General features: G+C 42.3%; 1 protein-coding gene across 6 annotated transcripts in view; it reads left to right on the forward strand.

Annotated features, from left to right (window-relative positions):
- CD2AP (CD2 associated protein) overlaps nt 1–17,380 on the forward strand; it is a 196,539-nt gene that overhangs the window by 61,146 nt on the left and 118,013 nt on the right. For 5 of the 6 annotated variants that reach the window (XM_073625279.1, XM_073625277.1, XM_073625276.1 and 2 more), the window contains exon 2: nt 5,852–6,015. In XM_073625279.1, the coding sequence (XP_073481380.1) occupies nt 5,852–6,015 (164 nt within the window). The remainder of the gene's footprint in view (nt 1–5,851; nt 6,016–17,380) is intronic. The other variant, XM_073625278.1, reaches the window with a different exon arrangement.

Below are 17,380 nucleotides of genomic sequence, written 5' to 3' on the forward strand. Positions count from 1 at the left end.
GGCTTTATGGCAGAGTGGCCAGAAGAAAGCCATTACTTTCAGCAAAAAAACAAAATGGCATGTTTTGAGTTTGTGAAAAGGCATGTGGGAGACTCCCAAAATCTATGGAGGAAGGTGCTCTTGGTCTGATGAGACTAAAATTGAACTTTTTAGCCATCAAAGAAAACGTTATGTCTGGCGCAAACCCAACACATCACCCAAAGAACACCATCCCCACAGTGAAACATGGTGGTGGCAGCATCATGATGTGGGGATGTTTTTCAGCAGTCAGGACTGGGAAACTGGTCAGAGTTGAGGGAAAGATGGATGGTGCTAAATACAGGGATATTCTTGAGCAAAACCTGTACCACACTGTGTGTGATTTAAGGCTAGGACGGAGGTTCACCCTCCAGCAGGACAATGACCCCAAAGACATGACGCTCCAGTTGACGTCCCTATGACGAAACAACGTAGGGCGTGGCCTGTTCTGACGCTTTTGCATCATCTCTCAGAGGATCACCAACTTAAATCTGACGCTCCCCTGTTTTGATGACATTTGTTTGCCTTTTATAAACTGCTTAAATGTGAGTACCATTCTGTCATCTGCGTTCAATAAAGAGTGCTTTATGGTTTTACGCTATGGAATCTCCTCTTTCTTCTCTTATGCCTAAAACGTCACCGTGACCCAGAAACAGCCTGTGGATTGCCGCACAGTGGCATACACTGTGACTGCGCATTACCCCCGCAGGGGTTAAAGAAGCTGGTGAGTGTCCGCATGATCACAAGACACGAGCACCTGGTCACCAAGATTAATACAAATACCTTCCTTGTTTTACAAAGATGTCAAGTTTTTCACTTAAACTGCACTGAGCACTAGTCACGATTTAACCTATGTAATTATTCAGCAATGTTATGTTTGTCAATCACTATATGGGGTTTTTATGCGGATGGAATAGCTTTGGCTAAAGTCATTTTTTGATTTCATCCCCTGTTCCCCTTCCCCCTCCCCCAACTCAAAGGGGGCCAACCTAGCCGTTATATTTGCTATATGCGATTTTGTTTATATTTTGTTTATAATTTACATGTGGGATCTGGCTACACATGATTTAAGAAGTATTTTTTAAACTAGGACAACGTTACACCTACACACTCCAAAGGGGGTCACTTTGCTGTTTTATGTTTGGTTTTATTTTCGTTGAATTTTTTATTTGCAATTTTGGTTTATACTTTATATGCGACTTTACATATGGGATTTGGCTACACACGATTTACCAAGTATTTCTATGAATTAGGACTGCGCCACACCCACACACTAACCCTTCACTTACGTTCTGTTTTTTCCACCTTGGTGGAAATCACATTTGTGGAGGCAGCAGTCCTTTATGCGATTTCTTCCATTGTTTCCATTTTTTTCCATTTTCTCCACTTTTTTCTCCACTAGGACAACGTTACACCTACACACTCCAAAGGGGGTCACTTTGCTGTTTTATGTTTGGTTTTATTTTCGTTTAATTTTTTATTTGCAATTTTGGTTTATGCGACTTTACATATGGGATTTGGCTACACACAATTTACCAAGTATTTCTATGAATTAGGACAGCGCCACACCCACACACTAACCCTTCACTTACCTTCTGTTTTTTCCACCTTGGTGGAAATCACATCTGTGGAGGCAGCAGTCCTTTATGCGATTTCTTCCATTGTTTCCATTTTTTTCCATTTTCTCCACTTTTTTAATTTTCTGTTCCGTTGCGCGGATACACCACTCATATTTCATTACATTGCTAAAGCAACAATTTAGTGGTTTAAGGGGAAACATGTAAATGTGTTGGAATGGCCTAATCAAAGCCCAGACCTCAATCCAATAGAAAATCTGTGGTCAGACTTAAAGATTGCTGTTCACAAGTGCAAACCATCCACCTTGAAGGAGCTGGAGCAGTTTTGCAAGGAGGAATGGGCAAAAATCCCAGTGGTAAGATGTGGCAAGCTCATAGAGACTTATCCAAAGCGACTTGGAGCTGTGATAGCCTCAAAAGGTGGCTCTACAAATAGTTATACACATTGACTTTTTCTGTTATTTTGTCCTATTTGTTTGCTTCACAATAAAAAAAAAAAAACATCTTCAAAGTTGTGGGCATGTTCTGTAAATTAAACGATGCAAATCCTCAAACAATCCATGTTAATTCCAGGTTGTGAGGCAACAAAACACGAAAAATGCCAAGGGGGGTGAATACTTTTGCAAGGCACTCTGTGTGTGTGTTTTTTTTATATATATATATATATATATATATATATATATATATATTCCTTTTTGCCTGCAATCTAAAGGGGGGTGGGGGAGGGTGGGGTTAGTGCATGGCCGGTTCACACCATGAATCTCAGACACATGCCACATTCCTGTGTAATTACATGCCGATCCGGGTGCAGCGTGATATCAGCCCATTCATTTGAATGGATTGAGATCTCGTCAGACCACACCAAAAGTAGTGAATGCGCAATTTTAAAAAAAAACACACAGCAAATGGATCGCCTGGTACTACTCTACCATGTGATCCAGTGCAGACGAATGCACTGTGCTTGCAACCTTCGTTTTGAATGCAGTTTGGGAAACTCGCCGCTTTCTGGAGTGAACGGGCCTTTAAAACAGGAACATCTCAACCAACTGAAACCTCAGTGATGGTAGTGCTCGGGGTCACTTGTGTTACAAAATGAATACACATTGTTGTTGGCTTCTTGTTTTTACATTTCTGCTGATGCAGCCAAGTCATCTAAAGTGCTAATTTCATTTTTAACTGTTAAAGCATAATTCCATTCAAAACGTGTGATTTATAGTTGAGTATACAGTATGTTAATGTTTTACAGAAAGAGAATCATACAATCAGTTACAGGGGGTACTGTAAACATAGACATGGATCAATGACTGTATTTGATATTCAGTGTAGTCATAATAACAAGTGGTGGTAATGGAAAATCGAGTTTAGGCAGAAAAACGCGCATTTTAGCACTAGCGAACGCTAGATAAATCATATCCTCCAGCTTGTGGGAGGACTTAGTTGATCTTCTACTTTGGGTTACTGTCTCCTGATTCGAATTCCGAAGAGCTCCTTGCTATGACTGGAGGAAGCTCTCTTTCTGCTGCACACTTCTTCACTGTAACAATGCTTTGCTGCAACCAAAGTAGGACTGGACAAAACCCAGGAGCCAGATAGCCTCTGCTCCTATAAAAATTACAACTGGTACCTAACTTGTGGGGTTTTCTTTTGATATACAGTACATCCGGAAAGTATTCACAGCGCTTCACTTTTTCCACATTTTGTATTGTTACAGCCTTATTCCAAAAATGATTAAATTCAATGTTTTCCTCAAAAATTCTACAAGCAATACTCCATAATGACAACAATAAAAAAAGTGTTTGCATTCTTTGCAAATTTATTAAAACTATCAAACTCAAAAAATCACATGTACATAAGTATTCACAGCTTTTGCCATAGCACTCAAAGTTGACCTCAGGTGCATTCTGTTTCAAATTATCATCCTTGAGATGTTTCTACAACTTGATTGGAGTCCACCTATGGTAAATTCAGTTGATTGGACATGATTTGGAAAGCCACACACCGCGCCGGAGACGCGAACCCGGCGCATACTAGCTCATTATGCCTTTTGCTTTACAGGGGATGGGGAAATTATTAGATGCTCACTTGACTTCAGCAACACCTTAACAGCATCTTCAGGGACATCCTCCTATACACAGTCTATATACAGTCACCTTGACACCCCCCCTGCACTTAACTTGCTTGCAGACTCCAGCTGAATCCAGCTGGCCAAGGCCCTCGCAAATATTCCAAATGGCCCCTCCTAACCTCCACCCACTAGCTCCAGAAGTTTCTACAACTTTCTAGACCAGGGGGGAGGCACCTGTAGAGCTGTCGGGATGAGTGACCCAGCCCCTGACTCACTGAATCCTGACCCAGATTCACAGCTACGGCTTAGCCCTAAACCAAACTAAATTTTCCTACACTACAAACCTACAGTACCAACTAGAACACACTAGAGAGTGGCTACAGAGATGCACATATATATATATATATATATATATATATATATATATATATATATATATATATATATATATATATATATATATATATATATGATTGGTGCTAATAATATACACTGTTTGAAACAAATATACACTGTCACTGTACTAATGACACTGGACAGGAAGGAGTTAACATCTAGGGCAATCAAGGGGTTAAATGTATGCCTAACAAGTGTTTGTATGTACTGTGTGCTGCTTTTACAGGGGATCTAATTGTTTTCATTCCCAGCTTAACAGGGACTTAAAAAATGAGATCCCCTGTCACCGATCACAGCTCTGTGGTGTTTACACCCCTATCCGAAAATGCAGAATCGCGCGCGTGTGCGATTCTGCGCATAGCGGCCACCCTGTATCAGTAAATCTACAGGAGGCTGTCGGCAAGTACTTATGCGGCCTAAAGGATTTGAAATATGGACAGCATTGATTGGTTGTCCTCTTCCTCATTAGCTAATCGGTGCCTCTGCCTTTTACATTTTAAGTCCCCTGGCTGCTCTGTTGGACAGGAGGTAGTGGTCAACCAGGAAAGAGGGTTGTTAGAGCCACAGAGAGATTGCTTCAAGCCACAGGTACTTCTTTCAGCTTTTAAAGTGTTTATTACCCTAACAAAACAATAAAACAGATCCTGTTCACTTAAAGCATGCTATTCGGCACAATGTAGTATAGTGCTTGTGCTGTGCAATTTGGCCCCCTGTATCACCTAAAATACCTGGCTGATCCTGTCGGGTTCTCCCCTCCCCCTGTAAACTGACCACGATATATCGTGGCTGCTGAGCCCTGACACTGTTGTCAGTTTACATGCCTCCGTCATCCGCAGCCCTGCTCTCCTGTGTCGTCCTCCCCTCCCTGCCTATCAGCTCTGTCCACTCCACGATCCTCCCCTCCTGCTGTTCTCATAATACAACAACCTTTCAACAATCCCCTCTGCTATGTTAAACAATGTCCCTTTTTTTTTTTTTTTTATGCCACTGTGTACCCGCTTTCAGAGCGGCGCCGATCGGTGCTCACGTGACCGGCCGCTGCTCTCCTCTCCTCCTCCTGACTGATGTCAGTGGGGGTTTTCCAGCCCCACCCCCTGGAGCTGTCAGCTCGAGAGAGGCGGCCGGTCATGTGAGCGCCAATTAGTGCTATAAAATAAGGTTTACAGCGCCAGTTCAAAAAAAACAAAACAAAAAAAAACAATACACTGGGGACATTGTTTAACATAGCAGAGGGGATTGTTGAAAGGTTTGTTGCATGGCTTAACAACTTCTTTAATTCAATGTCAATAAAGGAAAGCTGTGCTGAAGAAAATAAGACTACAATTGTAGGCCTCCTTTAAAAGTCTTGCTGCCTGAATACTGTCTGGTTTCAGTACTGTCTCAGCCATTTATTCTGGATCAAATATATAACAGGTGAGATAAAGACTCCAGATATTTGTTCATGTTGACAGCCAGGTAGCTAGTATTGTCGGGAGGAGATGGGTAATAACAGCTTCTGTGTTTCTCCTGTGACAGGTTTATGGTTGGTGGTTTGTGTGTTCTGTTTACATCTGTTACAGGTTATGTCTCCTAGTAATTTTGCAGGTATGAAGTATCTAGGCTCGTAATTTCTTGTGTTTTATTGGCTGTTCTCTGCAACAAATGAATTCACTAAGCTGATTCACTTACCAGTTTCATGTACTCCTTGTGAATTCTCTAGGCTGCAAACAGATTCATTTTTAGCAATCTGCTTTTTATTCTTTGTTGGTCCAAATGTCCTGTTCCAAAAATGACCGCTTTTATTTATTTTTTTCAGCAGTTGAATACATTGTGGAATATGACTATGATGCGGTACATGATGATGAGCTGTCCATACATGTGGGGGACATCATCAAGAACGTGAAGAAACTTGATGAGGAGGGATGGCTGCAAGGAGAATTAAACGGCAAGCGAGGAGCTTTTCCTGATAATTTTGTTAAGGTATATGACCTTTTTTTATCCTTACTTCTGATAGAACTTTCCAATATGAATATGGTGGAAGCATTGTCCAGTATTAAAGTGTATGTAAACCCCAACAATAAACTTCTGCTAGTTGGTTTATTTTGGTTTGTCAAGTATACCATTGAAAACCGTTAGTTAAACCTGTTTAACAAAGTTCAAAATACCCGTTGATTGTGCCTCAAATCTTGTGAGCTGGTAACGTCCTGTGTTGACTGTTATAAATTATTACGTGAGGACTACGGAACCTTGCCTCTCTGTTATGAGGACTAGAAGAAGACTGTGGTTCCATGCTTCTACCTTCTTTCTGTTGCCCTGGTACAGAAGATGGTTCCATGGTTCTACCTTCTTTCTGTTGCCCTGGTACAGAAGATAGGACTGCAGAACCCTGCCCATCTGTTTATGGAGGGTGGGATTTTGTAGTTTTATATTGTTTGTTGTCCTAATACAGAAGGGTGAATAAGTATTCTCCTACTTTGATGCTTAGATGGATGAGATGTGCAGGTATTTGACTTGTCCTGTCACCCCCACCCCCCCCCCCCATAGCCATTTACTGGGAAGCTCAGTGTGCTGCTGCTTCTCCTCCCCCCAGCTCTTATGCAGCTGAGAACAGAGGGAATGTGGTAAAAAAAAGGGGAAAAAAAGGTATTCATAACGCTTCTTTCTTTATATCTATACAAAAATGTTTTGCATTTAATTTCTATTTTAAACCAAATGGGTTGTTTTATAAGGTAATCCTGTACAATCACTTTTAATTGAACAAGCTGAAGTTCGAAGCTGATTGGTTTCTGTGCAGAGCTGCACCATATTTTGCATGTTTCAGTTTTAGTAAATCAGCCCCACTGTGTGGGACATACATGTAATCCACAGGCGTGATTACTCCCATGTAAGACTGCACTTCCTGTCTGCATCTGTAAGGTTGGGGCTGTGGACACGGAGAAGCCAGTAGAACCACTTTTTTTACCACTTTCTGTAAAGTTGTTGCCGACTGAGAAAAAAACCCCTCTGCTGCACGACTGTTGTTCATACGCTGGGGGGTAATGCAGGGGACATGGCCATGGGTTGACGATGGAGAACGATCACGCATGCTTGGGTAGTTCCCCAGCAGGAGCCCATGCAAGACTGCAAATAATAAAGAAGCCTGTGCATTGTCAGCCAATCACAGGAGGAGACATAAGATACTGCCAGGCATAGCGTTACAACTACAAAACAAAGGTTGTACTACTGTATTTGAATTAAAAAGGAAGCAGTTTAAAGTGTTACTTAAGCCAAATAAAAACTACCATCACATATCCCCTAAGCACAATCCAAGTTGTCCTCACTGTTGTGAATTTAGCCCTGAAAGTTTGTTTTTTTCTATTACTACCAGTACTTCTTTTTCTGCAGCAGTTCTTTCTACCAGCCTGGTCTCAGTGGAGCCACAACTACATGGACTAGATCAAGCGTCTCCTAACTACGGCCCTACAGTTGTTCAGGAACTACAATTCCCATCATGCCTAGTCATATCTGTGAAAGTCAGAATTTTACAATGCCTCATGTTACGTGTAGTTCCACAACAGCTGGAGATCCCTGGATTAGAATGATATGCCGCTGCCGCTCTGTGTGGCAAAATACAAGAGTGGCACAGGAAGGCTGGTTGGTTTCCCATTTATTTGAATGAATTAATGAATTAGCGTCTGCTGCACTTTGCCTTTTATTAAATAAACTGTCTTCCGTTTTTGATCTTAAGCTAGGTATGTAATAAATCTGGCATTAAATCCTGGCTGGATGTGATCCATCTGACAATATTCTCTGTAATAGTCTTGGGACTGGCAGCATTTACTCACCGTCGCATTTTAACGGTGTCTGAAATAAGTGTTTAGTTTGCTGATGTTACTAGGTCTCCTCTTTCTAGAGCTGGTTGGGTAGCATCTGGCTGGTTTATAGGGGCAATTTAGTGAGTATTTTTTTGTGAAAGCTTTGGCTTGTGGGATCTACTTTTTAGACACAGCTATAGAATCCTCCTTTCCAATTGTTAGCTTGGATTGTTTTACTGCAAATGTCTGCCAGGTCTAGAATTTGTCTGCAGGGCCCTCTACTGGTGGAGCCAATGATTGCAACTCCTTGAGCCTCATGATGGTGAGCATGGGACAGGTAGAATGTGAAGTCTTCTAACAGGTTGCTGGCAATGGTAAAAAGATCTTTTTGTGTTTCTGAATGAAAAGTTTCCATCACTAGAGGGCACTGCTGCTCCATGTTGAAAAACTGCCAGCTTCATTCCTGTGAGCCTAGGCTGTCGTCCTTCACAGATCTTTGTGTAGTACTGACCCCCCACCATAGTTGGAGTGGGGGGGGGGGAGGGGGGTTGCAAAACTGGACACTGCTTTAAATGGTCATATGTATTTTAAATGCGCACTTGCAGGGTTTTTTCATTTCCATGAACTAGGATGGTAGTACGCTCCATCTTTTGACCTGTAATGGAGCTTACCTGTTGGCTCAGTGAATGTCTCTTAATTTTTGCGAACCTGGAAGGAAGACCGAGTGAAGATGGAAGGGTTGACCGTAGTGACAGCACACCGCTGGAAGGCTTCGCTTTAAGGTAAGTCTTTCATGTTCTGCTGGTATGTGGAACATGCTAGCACATTATGGCTTAAACTGCCTGGGGGCGCGTGCGCACACCTGTGTGTGTTGTTTTTTAATACGGGAGTGTACTACCACTTTCATTTTAATACACTTGCATTGTGCCTTTGCTAGAAGATCTGACTATGCCAGAAAAGTCCATTTCTTAGTACCGCCCCTCTTTGTAGCCCCTAACCCTGTTCTTTTCTGCTAGTGACCTATTATTGGCTGTCCTATTACTTATTGCTGGCCTAGCTCCTCCACACCATCCTTCACCTCCCTACATAACCTTTTATGTAGCTGTTGGAGGAAGATTTTAATGGAAATAGTATAGAGCAGCCTTTCTCCACCTTTTTGGCTTCAGGGAACCTTTGCTAATAATTCTGTTTTTACAGCCCACAGTACATTAGAGTGATGGTCAGTGGGAAGAATGTTCCTTACTAGGAATGGGCTTGGGCGTGTTCGGGATCCCACCTGCCTGATCCCACCAGGAAGCCGACGCTGCACACCGCTAATCACAGGCAATGAGGCCTTTCCCAGTCCGCAGCTGCACAGATTGGGAATTGTCTCACTGCCTGTGATTGGCCGTGTGTAATGTTGGCTTTCTGGTGGGATCGGTCAGGTGGTTTGGGACTAAGATACCGAACACGTCCGAGTCCATCTCTATTCCTTACATTTGTGATTATTGTAATAAATCCCTCCTTACAGATAGCTGAAAAGATTATTGGTGTCTGTTGTGGCTCATCTGAGAAGCAGAAATCGCTTATTGCTCAAAGAACCCCTACCAACCTGGATGAACCCTAGTTGAGAAACCCTGGTATAGAGTGTAATTAGAGTCAGTTATGTCTGCTGGGACTAATGACATTACAGCCAAGATAATTGCACCAAGCAGCAGTCTCTGGGCTTTTTGGGTGTCTACTCACAGGAGGCTTTCACAGGCAAATAACACGCATAACATTTGTTAAATCTACATACTGTATCATCTTATGGGAAGATTTTTTGTTGAAATGAATAGTCTGGTGACAGGGTATTTTTAAAGAAGATCTTCACCACATCTGAGCACCACAAACCAACAACACTATTTAATTTTTATTAATTAAAGCAAACTCCATCATCCATCCATGTCTCTATGCTTTGTTTTTTGTTGAGGAAATCACTTTGAAAAACACCCCCCTAGCATTTCTAGCTGTGGCCATCTTGAGTAAGGGCAGATAATTCATGCAGCATTTACTTCCTGGAGTCCATCTGTCCTTAGGCATGCATGCAGGAAAGTGTGCTTATCTGAGGAAACCCATCCTCCCCTCCCAAAGACTCCTGGGATGTATGACATAATTTGCTTGGCCAGAAACCAGTAACTGAAGAAGTGTTAAAAAAAAAAAAATGGTTTAAAACAAGGAAGAATGATAAAGCAAAATTAAAATAGTGAAGCGCAACCACAGCCAGCTGAGCAGCAGGGTGTATTAAGGAGTCAATTAGGTGGAAATGATAAGAAAACAATCAAAAAAACAAACAGAAAACAATATATAATCTAGCAATATGCAAATAAAAATGTATATGTTTGTGTGTATATATGTGTGTAGATAGATTAGATATTAGTGATTGTTGCTAGCAGATTCAAGACATTAAATCCAAAAGAAAAACGCCTCTCAGTGCTCGTGTCTATATCTTCATAAGTGACAAATCCAAAATAAGTGATCAAGCACACCACCGTGTCCTCCACCGGTCTCTATATGTTAATATTTTGCTATTTATCTTTGTGGGACCACAATCTGTGTTAAGCGGCTACTATTCACACGTGCATTAACTTATATAGTGGCACAGAAGTAATTTTCACTTTTTTCTAAAGTAAAAATTATATACTTTCCTATCTATTTACTAATGCTAGCAGCATGAGGATTAAAACATAATCAATGTTGATTGGGAGAGTAAAGTGAAGCACCTTTTTTAAACATTCATTCGCCTTCGTTTCTGTGCCTGGCATCTGTGTGCAACATGACTGGTTAAAGCAATCAACATATGACTTCATTTCCAGCTATAAAACTCCATTACTGCATAATGGCACAATTTCCACCAGCAGCAAAAAATGTGTAACCCAGATGTGTTCAGATCTTCTTGTCACTTTTTGCATTCTGCCTGTGATCTGCTAAGTGAAAATATATACTTTATTTAAAAAAATGGAGCCCCTCTTCTTATCTAACCCAGATATCGTCCAGTAGTCAATGCTAATTCTAGCACATTTTAATGTTTGAGATCAAGTTATTAAAGACTGAATAATTTAAGTGTGTTTCCTCAATATTCCCTTCTTGTTAACAACTATTTGTAGACAGTCTGCCTCTTCATCTTTTCTGCTCCCTTTATTCATAAGTTCTCCGTACCTCCACTGTCTTCTTCTCTATATTCTATTCATAATTTTACTCTGTGTAGCATTGAGAGTACTGTCCCAGACAGGCTTATTCTTCCACATAACATGAAAGATTGTCTTTGCATCCATTACTAAACAACAAGGTTTGGGAGCCTGCTGAACCGCCACCTATTTTTCCATCACAGTCATTCCATTCCAACCCTTATGTGCACCCATTCAGTCTGTTTGTGTTTTTTTTTTTTTTTTTTTGTAGTCTAGGTTTGCACTGAATCCGCCTTTGAAATTGTGGGACCTCACTTGAAATTGTGCGATTTTTAAAGCCGAATGTCAGAGCAACTTTGTGTGGGACTTGGATGATATCGGTGTGACTTCTTCATGCACAGATATCTATGCAAGTTGCTCCTGAAATTGCCCAAAAGTAGTGCAGGGACTACTTTTTCAAACTCGGGGTGGCACACACCACAAAGTTGGAGTCAAACCTATTTTAAACCGTTCCATTGCCGACAATAGGATGCAACTTGTAATGCGATTTGACCTGTCAAATTGTATGACAAATTGCACCGATGTGAACAAGGGCTTATTGTTTTTGATTGCTACAACATTTATTAAGTCATTCCATAAAATAATTATTCTCCCTTTTTAAAAAAAAACAAAAAAAAAAAACGTAAAGACAAGATTGAATATGGCACATAATTAGCATTACAAAGTAATATATTACCCGCTTGCTGAACACTATCTCTATTAGCGGCACTTTACCGTTGTTTTAGCAGCGGTATTCGGCCGCTAGCGGGGGGGGGTTTACCCACCCGCTAGCGGCCGAGAAAGGGTTAAAAAACCACCACAATGCGCCTCTGCACCGCTCCTTCACCGCTCTGAAGATGCCGCTAGCAGGACTTTTCTTCCCGCCCTGCTAGCACACCGCTCCAGTGTGAAGGCCCTCGTGTGAATAGCAGCGGCTATTTCTGGTCGGTTTGCAGGCGCTATAGTGCCTGTAAACCGCCCCAGTGTGAAAGGGGTCTAATAAATACACACACACACACATTCATACATACATACATTCATACATACAGCCTGTCAGCAGGTGGATATACCAAGATTATGGCTGCAGCTCCTTTTTTTTTTTTTTTTTTTTTTTTTTTTTTTTTTTTTTATACAGCTGACAACAGGTTCTGTAGGTTTGTTCTTAAGTTGGATTTGTATGCAAGTTGGAATGGGTACATTTTTTTAAGTGTAACTACAGCAAAAAAAAAAAATTCAGTTTTTTGGATAGCATAGGAAAGTAACATTTGTTTTGCTGGCTGTGCCCCTATTCAGAAGATTTCACCTCACTTTCTCTGTAACAATTGGATTTTAAAAATTTTGGGTTGTTGTGGAAACAAGGGTTGGTGATAAAGCTTTGGTTGAGTCTTTTTCACATAACTTTTACAGGAGTGAATTTCCCTTCCTAGGGGTAGATTTCCTCTCACTTCCCTTTTTCCCCGTCTGTAAGTATGAGTGGTATGAAAGTCGGATTTTTGTAACTCGGACTGCCTGTAAAGTTACATTAAAATAAAAATAGTTAAAAAAAAAAATAAAATAGCACTCCTGTAAGTACAGGCAAATGTTTGCTTGGGTCTCGCATGTTTACAGCGATTGTGCTTTACATGTAAGGTATCATTTTAGGGCTATAATACATAATTAAATCTACAGTGATAACTTTTAAAAGTTTTTAAAGCATTGCCTATGAAAAATTTTAGGTACTCTAGATGTTTCTCAGGTGTACACAGTTTTAAGTCTTGAGGTGCTTCAAGTAGGGCTGCAACTAACGATTATTTTCATAATCGATTATTGTTTCGATTAATAGGTTAATAACCTTAAAAGTGTGTTGTATAATTCAGTTAATATGTAAAGTTTAAAAAAAAGGCAATTTATTCTTAAATATCTCTATATGCAGTGGTAAATATAAATAACCAACTATATGGTTAGAGAGCAAAATCTCTAATCCACTCTGAGAATAACAAACAGAAGAGATATACTGTATATACTATTAGGCCCCTTTCACACAATCGGACCGTTCAGGTCCGCCTTTCAGTTTTGACTGCGGACCTGAACGGGCGCTCCATGTTAGCCTATGGAGCGACGGATGTCAGCGGAGACATGTCCGCTGGCATCCGACCCCGTCCAATCCGCTAAAAGCAGATGGCTGGCCCTACGTCCGGATCCGTCGCTATCCGATCGGGTGAGATCTGATGAAAACGGAGATGCTGTCCGTTTTCATCCGATCCCTCCATAGGCAGCAGCGGCGCCTGACAAGCCCCTCCCCGCTCAGTGAGCAGAGAGGGACCTGTCATCCGCTGGCTCAGCGGAGATCAACGGAGAGATCCCCCGCTGAGCCGGCAGACCGAGGCGGGCTCCGTGAAAGCGGAGTCCGCCTCGTGTGAATGAGGCCTAAGAGATTGAATCTAGTAAATATCATCAGACTCAGATCAAATTTTTTTTATTTAAAAGAAAAAAAAGTTAGACTGTTTTGCAAATTTTCAAACAGAACTGTAATATATTATATGCTGGCCATACAAAAACGATGTCTTCTTTCCAAAAAATGTTTAATTTTAAGAACGTTTGTTCAATTTTCTAATCATTATTGGGGTCAAATCTACGTTTGTTTTCAACCACAGTGACAGGAAAATTTAGAAATTATAGAAATCTTCTTTTCGGAATTTTCAGACAGTGAATGTGATTTTTGTTCAGAAATTACTTTCATTTTAAAACAGAATGTTAAAAACAAGTGAAAATTTCAAACAACATTCTTTCATTCAGCGAATGTACAAAGATTTTTCATCTGAATATTCTTGTCTGAAAATTGATCGGAGTGGCCAGCATAAGGCTCGGAGGTTCACACCTACGCAGTTTGCTTTTGATCTGTTTCTACAGTGCTTTTTGCTGTGTGTTTTGATTTTTTGTGCACGTGATTTTGCTGCGGTTTGTGTTTTTTGCATTTTTGTTTTATGGCTTTTTGGCCAATTTGTTGTTGGGCAGATAAAAAAAAACTCAAATACATGTTTTTCTGCAGCTTCTCCATTGAAGTATATTGAACCAAAAAAGCACAGTTTTTGCGTTTGAAAAATGTCCCGAACCCTTTCCAAATACGCAGCGGCTGAAAAAAGCATAGATGTGAATGTTAACCACTTGCCGACCGCCGCACGACTATATACGTCGACAGAGCGGCACGGGCAGGCAAAAGGACGTATATGTACGTCCTTGCCTGCCCGCGGGTGGGGGGTCCGATCGGACCCCCCCCCGGTGCCTGCGGCGGTCGGCAAATCTCCCCCGGCGATCGGAGGTGAGGGGGAGGCCATCCATTCGTGGCCCCCCCCCTCGCGATCGCTCTCAGCCAATGGGATCATTTCCCTGCCTCTGTATTGTACACAGAGGCAGAGGAAATGATGTCATCTCTCCTCGGCTCAGTATTTTCCGTTCCGGGCCGAGGAGAGAAGACTGCAATGTAAGTGCACCAACACACCACACACAGTAGAACATGCCAGGCACACTAAACACCCCGATCCCCCCCCCGATCGCCCCCCGATCCCCCCCCAATCACCCCCCCCCCCCCTGTCACAAACTGACACCAGCAGGTTTTTTTTTTTTTTTTTTTTTTTCTGATTACTGTATTGGTGTCAGTTTGTGACAGTTACAGTGTCAGGGCAGTGAGTGTTAGGCCCCCTGTAGGTCTAGGATACCCCCCTAACCCCCCCTAATAAAGTTTTAACCCCTTGATCACCCCCTGTCACCAGTGTCGCTAAGCGATCATTTTTCTGATCGCTGTATTAGTGTCGCTGGTGATGCTAGTTAGGGACGTAAATATTTAGGTTCGCCGTCAGAGTTTTATAGCGACAGGGACCCCCATATACTATCTAATAAATGTTTTAACCCCTTGATTGCCCCCTAGTTAACCCTTTCACCACTGATCACTGTATAACCGTTACGGGTGACGCTGGTTAGTTTGTTTATTTTTTATAGTGTCAGGGAACCCGCCGTTTATTACCGAATAAAGATTTAGCCCCCTGATCGCCCGGCGGTGATATGCGTCGCCCCAGGCAGGGTCAGATTAGCGCCAGTACCGCTAACACCCACGCACGCAGCATACGCCTCCCTTAGTGGTATAGTATCTGATCGCATCAATATCTGATCCGATCAGATCTATACTGGCGTCCCCAGCAGTTTAGGGTTCCCAAAAACACAGTGTTAGCGGGATCAGCCCAGATACCTGCTAGCACCTGCGTTTTGCCCCTCCGCCCAGCTCGGCCCAGCCCACCCAAGTGCAGTATCGATCGATCACTGTCACTTACAAAACACTAAACGCATAACTGCAGCGTTCGCTGAGTCAGGCCTGATCCCTGCGATCGCTAACAGTTTTTTTGGTAGCATTTTGGTGAAATGGCAAGCACCAGCCCCAGGCAGCGTCAGGTTAGTGCCAGTAGCGCTAACACCCACGCACGCACTGTACACCTCCCTTAGTGGTATAGTATCTGAACTGATCAATATCTGATCCGATCAGATCTATACTGGCGTCCCCAGCAGTTTAGGGTTCCCAAAAACGCAGTGTTAGCGGGATCAGCCCAGATACCTGCTAGCACCTGTGTTTTGCCCCTCCGCCCGGCCCAGCCCAGCCCACCCAAGTGCAGTATCGATCGATCACTGTCACTTACAAAACACTAAATGCATAACTGCAGCGTTCGCAGAGTCAGGCCTGATCCCTGCGATCGTTAACAGTTTTTTTGGTAGCGTTTTGGTGAACTGGCAAGCGCCAGCGGCCTAGTACACCCCGGTCGTAGTCAAACCAGCACTGCAGTAACACTTGGTGACGTGGCGAGTCCCATAAGTGCAGTTCAAGCTGGTGAGGTGGCAAGCACAAGTAGTGTCCCGCTGCCACCAAAAAGACAAACACAGGCCCGTCGTGCCCATAATGCCCTTCCTGCTGCATTCGCCAATCCTAATTGGGAACCCACCACTTCTGCAGCGCCCGTACTTCCCCCATTCACATCCCCAACCAAATGCAGTCGGCTGCATGAGAGGCATTTTTATGTCCTCCCGAGTACCCCTACCCAGCGAACCCCCCCAAAAAAGATGTTGTGTCTGCAGCAAGCGCGGATATAGGCGTGACACCCGCTATTATTGTCCCTCCTGTCCTGACAATCCTGGTCTTTGCATTGGTGAATGTTTTGAACGCTACCATTCACTAGCTGAGTATTAGCGTAGGGTACAGCATTGCACAGACTAGGACACACTTTCACAGGGTCTCCCAAGATGCCATCGCATTTTGAGAGACCCGAACCTGGAACCGGTTACAGTTATAAAAGTTACAGTTACAAAAAAAGTGAAAAAAAAAAAAAAAAAAACACAAACAAAAATATAAAATAAAAAATAATAGTTGTCGTTTTATTGTTCTCTCTCTATTCTCTCTCTCTCTATTCTCTCTATTGTTCTGCTCTTTTTTACTGTATTCTATTCTGCAATGTTTTATTGTTATTATGTTTTATCATGTTTGCTTTTCAGGTCTGCAATTTTTTATACTTTACCGTTTACTGTGCTTTATTGTTAACCATATTTTTGTCTGAGTACAGCATTCACGACTTTGAGTGGTTATACCAGAATGATGCTTGCAGGTTTAGGTATCATCTTGGTATCATTCTTTTCAGCCAGCGGTCGGCTTTCATGTAGAAGCAATCCTAGCGGCTAATTAGCCTCTAGACTGCTTTTACAAGCAGTGGGAGAGAATGCCCCCCCCCCCCCCCCCCCACCGTCTTCCGTGTTTTTCTCTGGCTCTCCTGTCTCAACAGGGAACCTGAGAATGCAGCCGGTGATTCAGCCAGCTGACCATAGACCTGATCAGAGACCAGAGTGGCTCCAAACATCTCTATGGCCTAAGAAACCGGAAGCTACGAGCATTTTATGACTTAGATTTCGCCGGATGTAAATAGCGCCATTGGGAAATTGGGGAAGCATTTTATCACACCGATCTTGGTGTGGTCAGATGCTTTGAGGGCAGAGGAGAAATCTAGGGTCTAATAGACCCCATTTTTTTCAAAAAAGAGTACCTGTCACTACCTATTGCTATCATAGGGGATATTTACATTCCCTGAGATAACAATAAAAATGATTAAAAAAAAAAAAAAATGAAAGGAACAGTTTTAAAATAAGATAAAAAAGCAAAAAAATAATAAAGAAAAAAAAAAAAAAAAAAAGCACCCCTGTCCCCCCTGCTCTCGCGCTAAGGCGAACGCAAGCGTCGGTCTGGCGTCAAATGTAAACAGCAATTGCACCATGCATGTGAGGTATCACCGCGACGGTCAGATCGAGGGCAGTAATTTTAGCAGTAGACCTCCTCTGTAAATCTAAAGTGGTAACCTG

This window comes from Aquarana catesbeiana, linkage group LG04 (genome assembly GCF_042186555.1).
Source record: "Aquarana catesbeiana isolate 2022-GZ linkage group LG04, ASM4218655v1, whole genome shotgun sequence".
Classification (NCBI taxonomy): Eukaryota; Metazoa; Chordata; class Amphibia; order Anura; family Ranidae; genus Aquarana; species Aquarana catesbeiana.